General features: G+C 40.1%; 1 protein-coding gene across 9 annotated transcripts in view; it reads right to left on the bottom strand.

Annotated features, from left to right (window-relative positions):
- Nucleotides 1–18,326, bottom strand: part of METAP1D (methionyl aminopeptidase type 1D, mitochondrial) — a 41,399-nt gene that overhangs the window by 14,644 nt on the left and 8,429 nt on the right. For 5 of the 9 annotated variants that reach the window (XR_014947968.1, XM_015868535.3, XM_085552539.1 and 2 more), the window contains exons 2-3: nt 4,971–5,137; nt 2,372–2,521 (exon numbers count right to left, since the gene is read on the bottom strand). Coding sequence is in view for 8 of the 9 variants with exons in the window: in XM_032445845.2 (XP_032301736.1) it covers nt 2,372–2,521; nt 4,971–5,137 (317 nt within the window). In the remaining variant the exon portion in view is untranslated. Of the gene's footprint in view, nt 1–2,371; nt 2,522–4,970; nt 5,138–7,512; nt 7,611–7,759; nt 7,897–7,958; nt 7,980–18,326 lie in introns of those variants that run through there. The other 4 variants (XM_032445850.2, XM_032445846.2, XM_085552540.1 and 1 more) reach the window with 4 other exon arrangements.

Raw genomic sequence — 18,326 nt, 5'->3', positions numbered from 1 at the left:
TGAGTTTTGAGCCTTTGAAAATCATACCTCATACACACACTACAGCAGCTATGATTTCTGAGGACATTTTACTAACACGTGGAATGCAGGTACGCTGCAGTGCAGAAGGCATACATAGCCGTATGCTGAAATATACAGCAATCACATACAGAGAACACAACGGAGTGCACTTGTGTCCTGTGCTGAGGATAAAACTGTGTCTATTTGCTCAGCTTGCATCTTGCTCAGCATGGAAACATGGCTGGGTAGATGAAGAGTGATGGCAACACCCAGTATGCAATTTGGGGCTCCTGTGCAGCTCCTTGTTGCCCCTGCCTTCGCTCACCCATTTACCACGTGCAGCAAACAGGCAGATGGAATCACAGAGCACCGCACTGGGTGCTGTCCCTGCCCATGGAATTCAGTGCAGCTTTTGGATGTCCAGTGGACAAGGTTGCGCTGCCTACATGGGAGACTTAGGTGCTATAAAAAGTTCTGCTTTTAGTAGTACCTGTTTTACTTGATGAGGCACCTACAGTGCACCACAGCCCTTACAGGTGACCAGGCAATATGACAATATAAAAAAAAATTCCATGTCATAGAACATGCTGTTCTATTCCCAAATCTCTTCCTCAAACCTAGGAAGTGCTATAATATATAACACCACATGCAATTTTGAAGTCCAATGGGAAGTAAATGGCAACAGCAAAAACAAATGCTCAGCCCATGGTGCCTCTGTATCCAAATGCTGTGATGCCACTGTTGTCACACTGGGGACATTTTGCTGGCAGATCAACACGTGGATACAAGCCTGTGCGGCGGGTTGTGTGCAAGGCAGGTTCAGCAGGACAGCAGAAACAGGTGGAGAGATAGGGCTCTTCAGATAAAACTGGAATGCAGTCTCCTTTACAGAGGCAACATAAAAGACCTTAGTTTGCTTTGTCCAGCTCCCTGAAAGCTGTAGGAGCTCTCCTCACCGTATGAAGGGAATGGACTCAAGGAAAGGCAGGAAGCAGCTTAAATTAAAGAGCAGTGCTGGCATGAGAACAGATAGGTACAAACTGGTTGCACAAACACGCTCCTTGCTGTTGAAGTGAGGCCCTAGGACATGATTTCATTCAGAGCAGTCTTGGAGAAATGCTTGTAGTACAAAGCAGAGCTGGCCTGAGCAGCACCTCTGCTCTGAGTGCCACTTCCCTCCCTTCCAGCCCATCCCAGCTCCTGGTCATTGTTCCTCTCAAACATTCTTCTTCTCTCCTAGGATTGTCACGTGTATGTAGAAGCTTCTTGCTATTATGTACTGTTTGCAGTATCAACTTCATAATAAACCATATTGTGCTCCAAATGAATGCATTTTATGCACAATAAAAAACATGTATGACAAAACAGTATTACTGAAAATCTACTCCCATTCATAATTCTCACATTGCACTCTTGAGGTAGAGTCCTGATTCTTCAGATACGTGTACGTGTCCCTAACTTTACAGAAGCAAGTTTTACTGTATCAGGAAATAACTGCATGTAAAATGTTAAACATGCATATTTGTAAAATAAAACTTCAGGCAGTTTTGTTACCGGCCAACCCAGCTTCAGAACTAAGTCTCTGGGACAGTGTGAGAAGAACAGAAAGAAAACTGCATGGTAAACTGATATATTTATCCCTTTTTAAGTAAATGACATTGACTTACAGCCACCATCTATCTCTGTATCTCCTGGCTACTTGGCCTATCTTACCCTATTTGGTATGCTATTACATGAAATATCAAGGTAAGGTGAAAAATCACTCCTTCACCTGCTAAAACTTGTAGCAGGCTCCTCCCAGCATATTTATTCTTGAGAGGTATCTAAAAAAGCATACTGTAGAAACATTACTGGAAACCTTGAGGCTTTATTACCAATGCAGTCTGGAAAATAGTGTGGAGCATGGAAGCTGTTTTTTCCAACAGCAGTTCAAAAACTTGTGCTGTGCCAACCCTGTGGGACAGCAGAGGTTGAAGGATGAAGGGGAAGAGAGGCAGCATCCTGGCCCCTTGGCCTTGCACGCACACAAAGTCAAAGAGCAGAATATGTGAGGACCACAAAATTACAGGAAAAAAAAAGTATCATGGGCCTTCTGAAAAACTCATTTGATTTGGCACAATCCAAACAGAGGGAAGATTACAGAGACTGCACTTGAACCAGCAGCTCAGACTGCAGAGATTTAAAATATAGTCAAGTAGGTATATCAGAAAGTGAATCAGAAATTAATAAGTCCTTTCTTCAGCGTCTACATTAAAGTTGGATGCACAATAAGAACAGCCAAAAAAAAAAAAAAAAAAAAAAAAAAAGGAGAAAAAAGCAAGTGAAAGCATAAAAGACATTCAAGCTGTTTGGGGACTTACGTAATCATTACCTTTAAGCCCTTTCCAGCCAAAAGCAGGACATGACGGGCCAATTGACAAGCCTGACGAAGCCCTTGAATCTGATCTTCATTCTTAATTTCTATGTCGTCTCCCCAGTCTGGTACAATGCCTGTCGTCACATAGTCTGGCTTCTTTATGTGCTTGGAGAAAAAGGATTGAAAATAAAGATCAGAAAACTGAGCATGACAATGGGATCATTTTCTCAGATACTGCCTCCTGCTTCATGGCAGCTTGCCCTTTCTGTCATAGTATCGACCTTCCTAAGCCATCAGGGCAAACCCTCAAGGCTGCCTCAGTATTGCTTCCACTGCCCTTTTGAACTTAACATTGCCTGGTACTACTGACTTGTGCAGTCGGTTAACCTCCCTGTGCTGAAATCCTGAGGACTGCAGCCCACTTTTAGCACAGTCTCAAGTTTTAAAACTGTGAGAGAAAGACTCAGAACCTTTTATTTTCTTATTCAGAGTGGTACATAATACAGAAAAAGCATCTGAACGCTGCAATGGCCTGGACAATGCAATTAGATACTTAGTTTCTTGCTAACACAAAACTTGTGCTAATTTTCAGGAGACTAGTTGTTTCTTTTTTTGTGTGTTTTTTTGTTCGTTTGTTTTAAGCTTAGAACTCTAGGATTTACTTTATTTTAATTTAGAGTTTTCGCTTTTTAATCTGGTTCTCAAACTATGTGCAAACTTGTCCATCTACAACACTATGCAAGGATATCCCAATTTCTGTGACGCAGAAATTGTAATAAACTTTCTTTTCTGTTTGCATAGAAAGCTCTCAGTCTTCACATAGAGGTAAAGTTTAATTTCTGATTATTTTTTTGAATCCACAATAATTTCACAATAGGATAAAATCACAGTGAGAAAAATGCACTTGGTTTCCACAGGTGCTGGTGATCTCACCAGTGAGGTGGGAGAGGTCTTCATCCACCAGAGCTGGGCTTTGCATCAGTTCACAAAACAGAATCAAGCTGGCAGGGCAGGAGGCAAAACGATCACTTTGGCTGTATACAAGACCACACAACATCCCAGTGTGGGGTTAAAGAAGAGTGGTGTAACCTATTAACTCCAGCAGGACTTCAAATAAGAAGGCCATTGTTGTTCCTACTGGTATTTCATTACTTTTTCTCTGGCTGAGTATAACTGTATCTTTACCAAATTCACATCAACAGAATTTCAAATGTGAATTTCATTTGAGATAAATGGCATATCAGCCTTTACAGCATCCTGTTGAAACATATACCATGAGACCTAAAAGGAAAAATTGCACTTGCTGCATTACCCACTGCATACACTACAGCACCTCCACTAACTCCTTGGAAGGTACACTTTCTAACTGCTGAGACCTGAACCTGTTGACCTGTGAAACTTGCTAAAGGAAAAATCCAAACCAGCATATGCATAAACATCTACATCTACAGTTTCACAATAAAATACTCAGGAAAAAGCAAACATCATCTCAACCTGGTTTCTGGAACACTCTGTAGCAAGTGATAACTTCATCTTCAAGTTTTCAGAGCTGAAAAATTTAGACTAATTTCAGACTGTGTAAGCACAGTGATCTGTGAAGAATACTTTCTAGTATCACACTATATTTCTTCCTTTTTATCCTAAAAGAAGTAAGTGATGTAGTTTTTCACCCATTGAAAACATATAAAGCATAAAACCACATGCTTCTCCCTGCACACAGAGCTTCCATAGCTCCTTAGGTGTCAGAGCCCTACATTCAGCATCCCCATCCCCATCTGCTTTCCTAAATAACACCTTTTTTTTTTTTTTTTTTAAATAGAAATATTTTGCACTTTGCACAAGAAATCTATAATCACGTGGAAAGTACTAACACTCATCCAGAAAAGCACTGCTTAGGAAGGGCAGTTTTTTGGCTGAATGAAAGATGCTTTGAATTAAAGAGATAGTTGAGCTGCATGCTGTAATTAAAGAAAAAGGAGAGAAAAGGAGAGGAAAAAAAAAAAAAAGGAAAGCAGAAGTGGAACACATGTTAAAATTAAATGAGAAAACCTCTTTTGGCCCCAAAATAAATAAAGAGAAAAATATATGTTGGAAGAAAAATAATATCCAGAGAGAGTCAAGATTAATTTGGAAGGAACAGAGGGGCTGTAGGGCAGCTACTAGCAGGTATTGTGTGCTCTCATCCTGAACCTGATTCAACAATTAACAAAATGTTCAGGTAGATATAAACATTTTTATAATTAGCTTGCTAGAGATGTATACAGAAAAGGACTCAGATGTTCATGAATGATTCCTAATGATTTTTAGCAGGACTGTCTATAGTTGTCCAAAAGGAGAACCTGGACTAGAAGCATTAAGTGCTGACAGATGACTATAGCATTCCATGTTTACATGAATGTAACTTAATGAGCCTCAGGTTTAAACTCTCTAATAACTACATACATCACTCTGTTTAATGTGGTAGGGAGCTGAAAACTTCTCTCACTAGAGCTGTGATTTCAAATACCAGACTGCGTCATAGGACTGTATCCAAACCTTTGAATGCACTTGATCAGCTGTGCAGTCAACTCCCACACTGACTGAAAAACAGATTAGATAATAACAATTGCAGTACCTCGGGAACTGGATGAGCTGGAGAAACCACTGCTGGCCAAACTACGTTATAAACGGCATTTCTTTGTCCCTGAGAAAAGAAGCATCTCCGTTGTTGATTGCTTGATTGCCTGTGCAGGTAGACACGATTGCATGAAGAAAAAATTCTGAGGCAGTCAGTCATGGAACCTGTTAACAGATAAGCTGGAAATGGTTAACTTCTCTTCTACTACCATGCTACAAATTGTAGAAAAAAGAAAGGCACCATGTAACATAAACTGCAGAAGAAGCACTGAAAACAAACAAACAAAAAGCTTTACAAAATATTATATCTGTTTTGGTTTAATGCATTAAAATGTAGCATGGGGAAATTCCCCCAACCTCACAGCCAGGACTGACACCCAAACTGTTTGTAGCAGCTTGCACGGCTAGAAGCTGCATTGTGCAAAGCTCGGGGAAAGGGTAAACAGCAGATAAACTGCAAGAAATTAAGAGATAGAGAAAAGAAATCCGTACTGATTTCAGACATTTTCAACCAAAAATTCTCAACAATTTCATCACAAATTTGAGTTCTCATCATTTGCCTCAAGACACAAAGTTTGGGTTCAGTCTTAGCCACCTCCTGCCTTACCAGGAAGAGAACGAACAACAGGAATGATTTTTAGTCTTGGTCAAGGACAACTGAGGCCACTGAGATCTGTAACTGCCTTAGAGTATTTGAATGAGATTTCCCCTAGTTCACATGGGAAGTTGGGATGGCAGTTCCTGAGTAATCATTGCCCTCACTTACTTTTTGGGCTATGATACATTTTGCCAACTAAAATGGGCATGAAGGTCCAGCTGTTGTCAGAAAGACAACAGAAACATAGTAAAGCATCACAAAAGACATTAGCAACAAGACAGCCAAGTACATTAAATTTGAGAGGATTATTTACTGCCAAATTAAGCACTATAAAACATTGCGTTTAATTCCTTTGCTAAAAAGTTCTATTCATATGTGTATAAATAAAAAAGTAACCTTCTGTGGCAAGCAACCAGTATGAATAATTAATACTCAGTGAAAAGAAAGTGCTCTTGTTTAAGAAGAGGTTACCTGAACAGCTTTACATCACAGAAATGAAAAAATTTGTCTACTGCATATTTTTAACTTTTTTTTTTTCTTTTTTCTTTTTTTTTTTTTTTTTTTTCCCAGGAGTTTTTTCTGTATCTTGTCTATTTACTGTGCATTCCTTCCTCTGGCTACACTTATCTTGTCCAGATGTCATAATATCTCTTCCCATGCACATTTGGCTTTATATGTAGCCCTTTTACATCACCCCACAATACACAGAGGAGTTGAACTATAAACTTCTTGGGCCCGAAGAAAATGAATGAACATTTGCTTTAGGCTCGTTCCTGAGTGTCTCTGTACACAGGGCAGTGCTAAGCTTACTTAACAATATCTGAACTTGTGTAACACCTAAAAAGCTGTAGAGAATTTTACTCAATGCAAGATTTTTGCTGTTTTAAACTGTTCCTAAGTAATGAGGCAGAGTTGGAGGATGAGGTTCAGATCCCGCTTTCAGCATAATCTGGGTACCACACTGACAGCCCCCTGCTTCCTGAGGGGACAGAGTGCCTCTGTGGAAGCGGAGCTGCCTCATTAATAGGGGGCTGGCTTGGACTGATGTTCTGTAAGTTATCATCTCACCTCTAGCTTCATCTCTTAGTACTCCCCCAGCATTTCCTTCACAAGGAAAAAGTCTTGTCCAAATGAAAAATGAAACCCTGCAGAGTGCAGAAACTAATACAAAGAGCCTAAAACTCCTTGAACAGCTTGCACGCATTCTGGGAAGCTGAAAACACAGAATCTGCCGAGGTGACAACTTCTGGGTCTTCAGAGAGAGCATGTTACAAAGCGCAGCAGGACAACCTCACTCTCACCACAGCTGATGGCACTGCCCCACAGCTCTGCACCCATTATAGCTAAAGGCACTGAAACCCACACACATGCCTGTGGGCAGCTTTAGTCCACATGGTCACCAATAGCCTAGGTTGCATTTCCAGTGCTGCCTTTTCACTGGTACACCACTGGGCATCTGTCCAGCTGGGCGCATTGCTCACTGGCAAAATAAAGGTGTATGTCTGTAAGCTATTTGTCGGCAGAGCTCTGAATGTTCCAAATCAATGCATCAAACCAATCCACATCAGTGGGCTCAGATCTATCAACCATCCCATGTTCAGAAGGGATACCTTCTTATTGGGAATAATTTTTTCCTCTCTGTTCCCCAAAGCTGCACCATGAGCCTTGTCACAAGTAACAGGATAATGAGGTACCGTGGTCTGTTGTTATCCCACTAACTGCTCATTATCAACCAGACGTGCACAAAAATACCCACCGCTCAAACAGGTGAAATGCGACAACCAAATAAATATCACCACAGTACGATCTGTCTCCTACAGCACATCACAAGAGTTACAAACACAGGATAACTAAACATTTGTTTGAAACAATACAAAATTATAAGAGAAAACATTCTCCTTCAAAGTAAAAATAAAATGGCATTAAAATATAACGACATTACTGTTTCATAATGAAAATCTGGCCTCCGTCCACTTCCTTCCATAAGAAGGCCCTCCTCATGTCTCCACAACTCCTTTTATTTTCAGGCTCCCATATTCACAGCTAATTTGATATAGCAACACCATCAATCACCGAGACAGCAGCAACTGGCCGTGTGCTCCGCGTCACCCCAACTGCTGTGCTGCTGCTGGCCCCTCCACTCCAAGCAGCTCCTGGCAACCTTTGATGGACTTCTCCTGCACCGATACCTGAGCACATCCTTTTTGTGAAGCTTTCTCTGTGCATTAATTGCTGCAAGATGGTTCATAAAGGCAGGATTTAGATGGCTTCCAGCAGAACTGCAGGCATCAGAGAGCCGGGCAGCCTGGAACACAGCAGCACAGGCAGGATGAGAGCTGCCATCTGCATCTGCCTTTTCTCCCCCAGCAGCAAGGTTGCGTCACTTACCACGAATAACAGAATATATTTACTATCAACTGCAATAATGAGAATTATTATCGGTGTTCCTGAAATCACATCAGCAGAGACGATGCTCCGTGCGCAGAAAATTACAGACAACTGCTCCCCCGGCTCCGTGGTGAATCCCACTGTGCGGGCTGTGTGTGTGCCTGCTGCTGGATTCCTCTGCACACCTCAGACTTTAATTTGTATTAATCATATAAATACGTGCTGCGAGCTTTCATGAATTACCAGATGGATTTATCTTTTGTGGAAATCACATTTTCTTTTCCTTTCAAATGAGTCAGCCAAAGGGGCTGAATACAGAATTCAAGTGTGATGATGGGTGGGAGCATTTTAAGTGACTGATTTTGCAGCACAAACGTGCCCTATATTTATTAGCCTTTTACTCTAGGTCTATTTTAATTGTTATCTGCTGCACTGTATAATGAAATGCTCCCATTTCACCCTCAGAGCAGAGAGTTTTTTATGTGCATCTCTATTAATGACCCTTAATTAAGTTGATTTTAGTCATTTAAATGTGATTTTCCTCTGGTCAAGAAGTATTTTTAAAGGGAGATGCTGGAAATGAACCCACAGTTAAGCATTTCTCTAACACTTCTCCAACAGTTCCAGCAATCCATCTGCTACATTTTCAACAAGGCGGGGAGATGCCATGCAAAAAACTGTTTGTCCGTATGAACCATCAAATGTGGCTGTTTTTTGGTATTTATTTATGAAAGACTTCAGGTTTCCCAACCATTAGCAAAAACGTTACCAAAGGCTAAACTTCACGACACTTGAACGCTACAACAAACACATGGGCACATGCGAAAAGGAAAAGAACTAAATTCAGAACACACAAAATACTCTCCACCATAAAGCCTGTCCTAACATCTACAGGAACACAGTAGCAAAATCATTTAGATTTACAAGAATTCACATCAAACTGATTTAGGAAATAAAAGCAGCTTGCTCTTGATAAAGCAAATTTTGCCTAGGATATACAAACACTGGAAACAGCAGGTAACTAATTTTTAAATATGTGATTTAATGTAGTTTATAATTTAAAAAAATGAAAACCTGAATTATAACCATGCAGATTTTCTGAGTATATTGATATTTGAGGATAAAATACTAGAGATTTTTAATCTGGGTTGTCAGGACATCTAACTATTATATCAGTCATACCATTTTGCTTTTCATTTTTTTTGAATCTTTAAAGCTTGCAGCAAAGTATTAGAAATCAAGATAGGTGATAAAACATGGAATCTAACCTATGCAACTAGATAACGTTTTGATACAGCTTTTTATCTTTAGTTAAAAAATGCTCAAATTTTTAAATCTGAACTAATGATTGTGTCTTGATAGACCTTTATTTGTAATTGTAATTACAACAGTCTTCATAAAACACTGACTTTGTAATCCCAGTGTTGCAGAGGTAAACGTAAGCTTCAAAAACAGACTGAAAGATTAAAGGTTCTCTCCAACTCCGTGTAACCTGCGTAACAGAAGAGCTGCTCACATTTCACAAGCAATAACCTGTGCATTTGCTAAGATAGAAAAAAATGTGAAAGAAAGAAGAAAAAAAGAACAACATAGGGAAATGCCTCAGGCACAAGTTGAAACTGATTGGGCAAAGTAGAAGGACAAGAGCCCTTGAAATTAAACAAAAGCAAATTCATTCTGTTGACAGATGTTGATTACATCAAAGCCACAAAATAAGATTTTTCTTTTTTTTTTTTTTTTCTTCTCCCTTTTGCAACTAATACCTCTGCATTTTCCATACATTAAGGATATAACATATCTTAATCAACACAATTCAACACATAACAGTTGTTACATTTGGCAAAAGTATATTGTAATGAGGTCTTAACGATAGGCTTCTCTAAACAAGAGTGTATTCACATGGTCATGTCTGCGCACCCGTGCTGGTCACGCCACCATCAGCCCCTTACTTCCAGGGGTTAACTGCTCTGGCAGCCAAATAAAATACAGAGAGAGCTGTGTAATTATGGAGACAGTCAAAGGGCAGACTCTATTTTGAAATCTATTTGCACAGACAAGGTCTTCCAATTTCGCTTACAGGAAACAAGCTGGTAAAGGGGTCTCCTCCTCTCCAGATGCTTTCCACACTTTTTTCCCACATCAGGAAATCATGGACATGGACACCATGCAGCACTGTTTCCTGGATTACAGGACTATGTCATTACACAGAAAAGAGCAAAGCCATGCTCGTGAGAAATATTTCCTCCTAATTGCCCATATTAGGGGAAAGCAAAACCTACTAGGACTACTGAAAATGTGACCAGCAGCAATTTGTAAACAGGACGCAGCCATCGTGATGGCACTGGAGAAGAGAAAACAGAAACAAAATGGTAAAAACATTCTGGTTTTAATAGTGTGACTGGGGAAATGAAATATTCATTAGGGTAGACGTGACTTCGGTTACAACAGCAACACACTGGTAAAAACCTTGACAGCAACACACTTATGACTGTACCCTGACAAACCAAAATCAGGACCAGCATGTTTCAAAATCTGTATTCAGATTGGCATTGTTCAATTTAATTATTACAGTCAGTCAGATACTGATGACAGAAGTTGTTTGGTTAGGGAACCAAGGGGTTGCTGTTCTCACTGCCCCACAAGCCCCGCTCCCTGTTCCCCAGGCCTCCTGCAGCCTGTCAGGTCCTCAGCACCAGCAGCATTCCTGGCTGATAAAAGTGTTGCCTTTACTTCATGGAGAGAAGAGCCCAGCAATTTGTTTGCAGTATACTAACACAAATAAATGTTTTAATTGGTTGGAAATTTACAGACTCCATGGAAATGTATTCTTGTTTGGCTTTTCCTTATTATTACCCACTGTAGTCTGGCACGCTAAGATGATGAATCAGATCCTTTTGAATAATGCAGATCTTCTAAATTATTATTCAATCAAACCTATGGGCGACAAAATAGCTGTTCTGCAAGTTGGTAAACTGGGAAGCCACAGAGAATCAGAACCTCTTCTATTTACAGGAAGGATGACAGCCTAAGGGTACTTCATCCCAATAATAACAACATTCAAGTAATAGTGCCCAGGTCATGACAAGCTGTGACCCTCCCGTAGCTCCGCCAGGAAGTTGGCTTGGTGCCACCTTCTATCAGCAGCAACCCAGAATACAACTTTAACAAACAAGGCCAAAAGGAAAAATTAATTTTATATCCTCAAAAACCCCTTCAACCAATTCCCTGAGCTCTTGTGTATACAAACACGCACACAGTCACACCGAAGCAGTGACTGAGCAAAATTCTGATGTCATTAAACAGCACTCTCATTTTATTACGGGGCTTAAAAAATGCAGAGTAGCACCTAGCTGTATCTGAATTATATTTATGCATATACCAAAGGAAATTAATCGTCTATTACCTGAAAATGTGACTGGAATGGAATGCTTAACTTTGGAAACAGGGCACTGTAGCTCTCCTGCGCAGTCTTCTCTCCCTGTGCTATTTCTACTGAATCTTCCCTCTCCAACAGTGTAACACAAACAGAAAATAAACAGAAAGTGCTGCCTAGAATACCACAGCAAATGAGTCAGATTGAAAAGTCGGACAAAGCAATATTAAGAGTTTCACACAGTTAATACCAGGGGAATTTAGGTTCCAAATTACAATGTCTGGTAAATTTCAACTTCTGTCACTAGCAGGAGAAACATTCCCCTTCTGTTACTACATTCCAATATTGAATAAATTAATTTATCATAAAGTCAGTAAATCAGAATGAGAAACATATCTGCTCAAGTCTGCATGTTAAAAACACCTCTCAGACACCTTCTATCTGTCTTTGGGTTCTGCAAAACATCAGAGGAATTACTTATGCTCGGCAGGTTAGTTATTGCACTCCCCACTTTGATGTCGTAAGGGAGTAACAGCTATTGGAACAAGTTAGACAGTTTAAAAATAGCAGCCATTTCAGATTACAAGAATAAGCCACTCCAAAAGCCCTAGCACACACATGTCCAACATAGGATCTTGTTAATATTCACCAAATCCTACTGGTATAAAATCTGCTCCGGTGCTCTGGGAAACAAGTGCATTTCAGCTGGTATGTTTATGTGCTGCACCCATACAGCACTAAATGTTGCTTGCAGCAAGTTAATAATAAATCCTACCTTAATATCTTAGTTTTCCGTCAGAAATGGGAAAAATATGTCTGAATCACTGCAAAAAGTGTTTTTTACAAACCCTTTCAGTGGATGAGTAGGGCTGCTGAAAAATACATAATATTTGCTCAGAAAACATAGGACTGCTCTCAAACTCAAGATTTTCTGCATAGGTTGAGGTACACGGAGAAAACGGATGGTTAGCAGGCTTTCCTCCATGCAGAATACAAGACTCCTTGCAATAAACAACAGCTGCCCAGTCTCTAAAGGATACAAGATAATTCCTGAATGATAAGCTCGTATTATCTCAAAATGAAAAAAAAAATAATAGCAATTTAGGAAGAAACATCCTAATAAAATACACTACTACTCATTTGGTAAAAATAAGTGTTTCTTGCCTTTTGCTGAATTTTATTAGTTACTTGCGTTACTCTGTTTCCATTTGAAAATGAAAGTTTTATTAGGACACTGAGTGTTGTACTGAAAAAAAGATGTACGTGTTCTGTGCTGGAATGGACGGCAAGGTTGGGGCACTGCATCCTGTGCACTGCACTTCAAAATATACAAGCAAGTAGTTGTAGGAGCTTACAGCCGCCCTGACTGCACTGCTGTGGTGTTTGAGGAAAGAAGCTTTGATTTTTCCCCACGAAGATGCTCTGCACAAGGGAGATGCTCCAATCAAGAGCTTGCTGCAGATAACTTCTAGCATCCTTGTTAAAGCATTTATTTTTAAACCTGTCAGTCATCAGGATGTGCTTTTAATGCATAGCTTGAAAGCTTATTCATAAATACGTGACTCTGGGCCACTGAATGAATTATAATGATAGGATTATGGATCAAATTTGGAAGAGTATAACGTCTGGGAGCTGTTTTAATTTTTTTTTAAAATACCTTTCACTTATCTCCTTGCTTAACATTTACAAAGACCTCTTTCTTATCATAAAAGTCCCTGTTTAACAAACACCGATACAGAAAGAAGCTGTTTACCTTTTCAGAAGTACCAACATACATCACTTATGACAAAAAAAACAAGCACTCCATAAGAAATGCTCAATCACTGTCAATCATATGCACTAAAATATACATAAACCAAAGCATGTGGTGTGAACTATACTGGATTCAAACGGAACACAGAACTACAACTACAACAAACAAGAAACAAATAATTACAAGTGACTCATAGGCCTATTTACACATCTCACAAAACCACTGGAAAGGTGGGTAACCATAGAAACCTGACAGCCTAAATTCAGTGTTTTAAAATTTGTATTTAGTTTAAAATGCTGAAAATGATGTCTCTATTTAATAAAATTCATATTTCAAAGGCTTCAGCTTTTGCTTTGATACTTAAATGCTTAAAATTATTTCCTCTGTTACTAACAATTTGCCTTTTGGATTTGGTTTTATTCAAGTGAAGATTACAATTTACTCTTTGTAACGTAAGATGTCAATACATTTGAATACTGCAAATTAATATTTCTAACACTTCTTTAATGGCTGAAATTAAATAATGATACCAAACAGTGCTGAACTCATTATTAAATGTTTTGCATACAGACTTTCCTGAGCTGCACACTAGCAAAAATAAAAAAAAATAGAAAAAGGATTACTCAAATTAACTGTTAAAGCTGAAATGCTAATAGCCTTTTCAACTTATAGTTCTTTTCCACTGACAATTACAATTTGCATGGCTTAAAACTTAATACTATGATTAGTACTAATGTCCTATATTTTACTTCATAATCTAAATGAGTAAAATATTATTTTTGTAGTTCACTGGCTCTTATACTTAGGCTGTAATGTTCAGTGTGTATTTCATTATGCAGATGAGCAATGGATGTCGTTTAACGTGATTTAAATGGGTCAACAGTATTTTCCTATTCTCATTAATCATCCAGACAGCCACAAAAAAAAAAAAAAAAAAAAAAAAAAAAAAAGATGGCTTGCAAAGGAATCTCCCTCTTCCCAACCCAACCCTTCCCAGCAGCAGAGCTGCAGGGCTGAGGGAACAGGCTGGGTGCTGGATTCCTGATGGGGTGGCTGCCAGGCCCTGGCGTGTGCAGCCGGACATCCCTGTGCCAAGAATGATCCTCATCTCACACAGCTCAGTGGGAGCTGCGTGCTGACAAACAGAGCTGATCAGCATCAGCAGAACTCGTTCTTGGCATGGGGACAGGCAGCCGTGCTGCGCACCCAGGCAGCCTGCCTGCTGACGTGGTGCTGGCAGCAAGGCATCCCTGCCTAAAGGCCATTGTCAGGAAACTCCTGCTGAAGGCAACACAGACAGACCTGGCCACTTGTTGCCAGTAGATCTTCATCAGCATTACTGCATGGTGAGGTAGACCACAGGGCTGGGCAGGCGGCAACGCCAGGCAGGCTGAGCAAGCTCCAGGGAGCCAAAATGCAGACCTAGCCAAGCAGAAAGCTTGAGATACAGAAACCTTGTGCTTCCTTGGTGATTCCTCCAACAGATATGGGCAAACCTCAGGGACAGCTATTTGGATGAGCCAAATTTGTGCTCTTAGCAGCCTGGGGGAGGCAGCCAGTCTGAATCAGGATGGCAATGGTCTCCCCACAGACACTGAGCTTTTATAAGCTCTCACATGTGTTAGACACAAAAAAGCTTTCTTCTGTGGTAGGGAAAGGGTAATAAGGTGTTTTGCATTTCCCACATAGTGGTTTCAAAGTGAGTTTTCTGGCTCCAGACACAACATCGCTCCTCCTACACAGCACTGCTGCAGTCCAGGCCCCTCCCGTCCCAAGGCACCAGCTATCCTTCCCAGCACGGGCAGGACGGCTTGCAGTTCTCTATGGTGCCACTCTTATTCTTATCCTTATTCTCTGCACAAACACTGGGATGTGTCTGCAATTGTCTGTCAGGAACAAGAGGGAAATGATCCAAGGAAGCATCTGAAAAAACACGCACAGTTTTTTACAGAGTGAGGAGGAAGGGGGTTGCATCACCCTGGGCACACTGGCAATGTGTTCCTTTGCCTGCCCCTGTCTTTGGTAGTTTGCAGCACTGCTCTTCCAGTCACACCTTCATTGCCTTTCCTCTTCCTGTCTGTGAATGCAGACAAACAGAAGGACCTGAGCTTCAGCTTTTAACATACACTAGTTGGCACACAACAAAGTACAAGGCTCAACTAGGCTCAACTACTTGGATCTCATGTTCCTGGACCAACAAATGTTCAACTGGGATCTAATAAATAGCTGAGTACAGCAGGCACCTTAACTGAGAAAGAGCTAAGGCATCCATTTGCACCAGCTTGGTGTCTGATTTACAGTAAATTAAACAATAATCACCACTGCGATGACTATAGGTTCACTTTCAACCATGACCTTTCCTATGTCTTGGGAAGATGAAGGATACCAGCACATTTTACAAGAGTGACAGTTTACATGCAAATCCAGATCTGACACACTCCCTGCACCTGTCTAATGTAATGCAGAGGCAGTTACGATAGATGACATCAATCATCTTTGAATTCCCAAAGCATGTCTTCAGGAGGGGTCCCAACCCTGCTCCTTGGCCCTCTTGCCCTCCAGTGAACAAATGTCACATTCAGATCCCAAGAACCAGGCAGTAAGGATGGACATCTGGGTTTCACAACTACCCCATACCATACCATCAACACCCCAGCTACCGCTGCAAGAGACTTCCTGGAAGACCTACAAGCAATACTTGCCTTGTCAGAACAAAGACAATTAAACACCAACTACAGCACCTAGTTAATCCCTTAGAACTGGATTATGAAGTCCAGCTGTACTTTAAACAATGCTTCTCACCTCCAGAACCTTCACTGTGCTCCCATGCACTTCTGCTGCTACAATTTCACAGTGACAGCTACCACATAAAACCTCTCTGTTCTATCAGGTGTCCTAATGATGGACAAAGCAAGACCTATGATGGCTACTTTCCACACAAGCAAACTTAACTAAAATAAATGAATTTCTAAACTGTCTTCATCTCTGTTTGCTCTCTCTGTACATTTTATTGAACTATTCCACTATTTCAGTTTCTAGAACAGATCAAGTAAGCAGCGAGTCTTTTCAAGAGATTAAGTTTCCAAATCCTTTTCTAAACTGAAAAGGATTTGCTCAGATAGTAAATCGCTAAGTAGCAGTAAGTGTTTTGCCTTCCCCAAGATGAAGATAATCTAACTTGCCAGTAAAATATGACAGGCATTTCTTCAGAACAAGCTACCTTGTCTGCAAAGCTGGGCAGCGATCCACAGAAGTCTCCATGGGGACACCCCACTCAGCCAGTTACTAATTCACAAATTCAACTCAGAACTCCTAGGTTCTCTTGCGTGATTTGACAAACATTCACTGTATCTCTCCTCTTGTTGTTAATAGGTTTGTGGTTTAAAGATACAGCTTTGCAACAGTATTGCCCTGGAGATGCAGACCAATGTGGGCAGCAATCTGAGCCCACAGCTGGGTCTCCCACTTGCTTGGACAAGACTCAGCTGCTTGCAATTGAGGAAGCTGCAGCTAGAACCCAGCTCACTTTTGTATGTATTTGTTCAGAGCTTTGTTAGGATAGAAAGAACTCCAGAGGCAGAACTGACTGACCAGGCACAGTCTGTAAAGACATTGATTGCATGAAAAAATATTTTGCAAATTTTTCAAATTGATACAAAAAAGACTTTTTTTTTTTTTTTTCACCCTTAAGTAAAAAGACAGGGGCACATATAACCTTAACACAGCTGAAACAGAAGGCTGCTTAGCTGTATGTCTGTCATGAGACACAGGAACATACTGCATTGCATGATGTGCATGGGAAAGACTGAAGAAGGCAATAAAACCCAGGCTACTAGCAGAGCTGCACATGTGGCAACCAGTACACATTGGTGCTAGATTTAATTTAATTAATATCTGGGGTCCTGAATCCCACTCAGTGAGCAAACAGACACAGTGAAGACAGTCTGATGTGTTTGCTACCACTGCAGTGGTGCAGTCAACAAAAGAGGTGAGCATCTGCTCCAGTTACGCCTGTTCACACTGGAATGAAGTCAGGAGCTCACTATTGCTTTTTTCCAACTCCAGTCAGAAAATCTGAGACTGAACAGCTGGATTTATGTGAGAAAAATCATTTCTTTGTCATTTTCTTTCAGAGTTATGTCAAGTGTGTTGATTTTCATAATTCTAAAAAATACATAACGCAGGATCTAATTTAACTTCATGTACAGCTAAACATGAAACAGATAACCTGATAACATCTGATATGCTGTAAGTGCTACTGTATAAGTTTAGATAAGTTCATTACCACAGTAGTCCTTCATGATTCAAAATATGCTTGATCTAAAACTGAACCATCCCTTTTAAACAGTGATTTTAAGTATAAATACATGAAAGTAAACATCCTTAAAATGCGAAAGCTGGAGACTTTACACAGCTGGTTATTTATCTTCTAAACCAGAGAGTGAACAGTATGACTTTCAAACACCCTCATGAAAGTTTTCTCAGGCTGCATACTACAGTGTAAAGCTGCCAAAAGACCTCTGAGGAGCTCTGAAGAGCCCTTTATTACCCTCAGGCACAGCAGCTCAACCAACACTTGCTTTCCAACCTTTTCTTCTTTTTTTTTTTTTTCAGAAATTAAAACGTATAGGGAAAGACATCTACTGATTTGGAAAGGACAATGGCTCTAAAAGAAAAACTCCCCAGGGAATCAGCTATTTAATGAGATAAGCTTTCCAGACTTTGTTTCTCATATAAAATGTCATAAAATATTTCTAGGTTGTTTTCCATTTACATAGTATGTTTTTAATATGAACTATCTAAAAACTAACATCAAATTTCCTCTGTCCAATAACCTCTGTAGTACCGGGTTATCATGTGATCCTGCCCTTTGCCAACAAATGGTTCAGTTTGTAAACACTACCTTCAGTGTTTTCCTTTATATCCTTCTCCAAATATCCTTTCTTTATGCCCCCACTGAAAAGAAGTTAAAAAAAAAAAAAAAAAAAAAGTTTATTATGAATGTGTCCCAGTGGTTACAGCTACTCAGACAGAAGTGTAAGAAGGGACAGAAGGAACATCTAGTAAAATGGAAGAAGGGATAAGATGCTGGAACTCAGCAAACAAAACCCGGGCCATACAGATAGGGTAAGATATGACTGAAAGAGAAGAAATCCTTACCAGATTATGACTTGAAAAGTTTGGAAATGGCTCCTTTCAAAAAAATCTCCCAAATGTTTTTGTTCATTGTGGAACACAGAAG

Source organism: Coturnix japonica, chromosome 7, assembly GCF_054131305.1.
Source record: "Coturnix japonica strain WE chromosome 7, WE-NBRP24, whole genome shotgun sequence".
NCBI lineage: Eukaryota > Metazoa > Chordata > Aves > Galliformes > Phasianidae > Coturnix > Coturnix japonica.
This window is presented reverse-complemented; position numbering and strand designations above follow the sequence as displayed.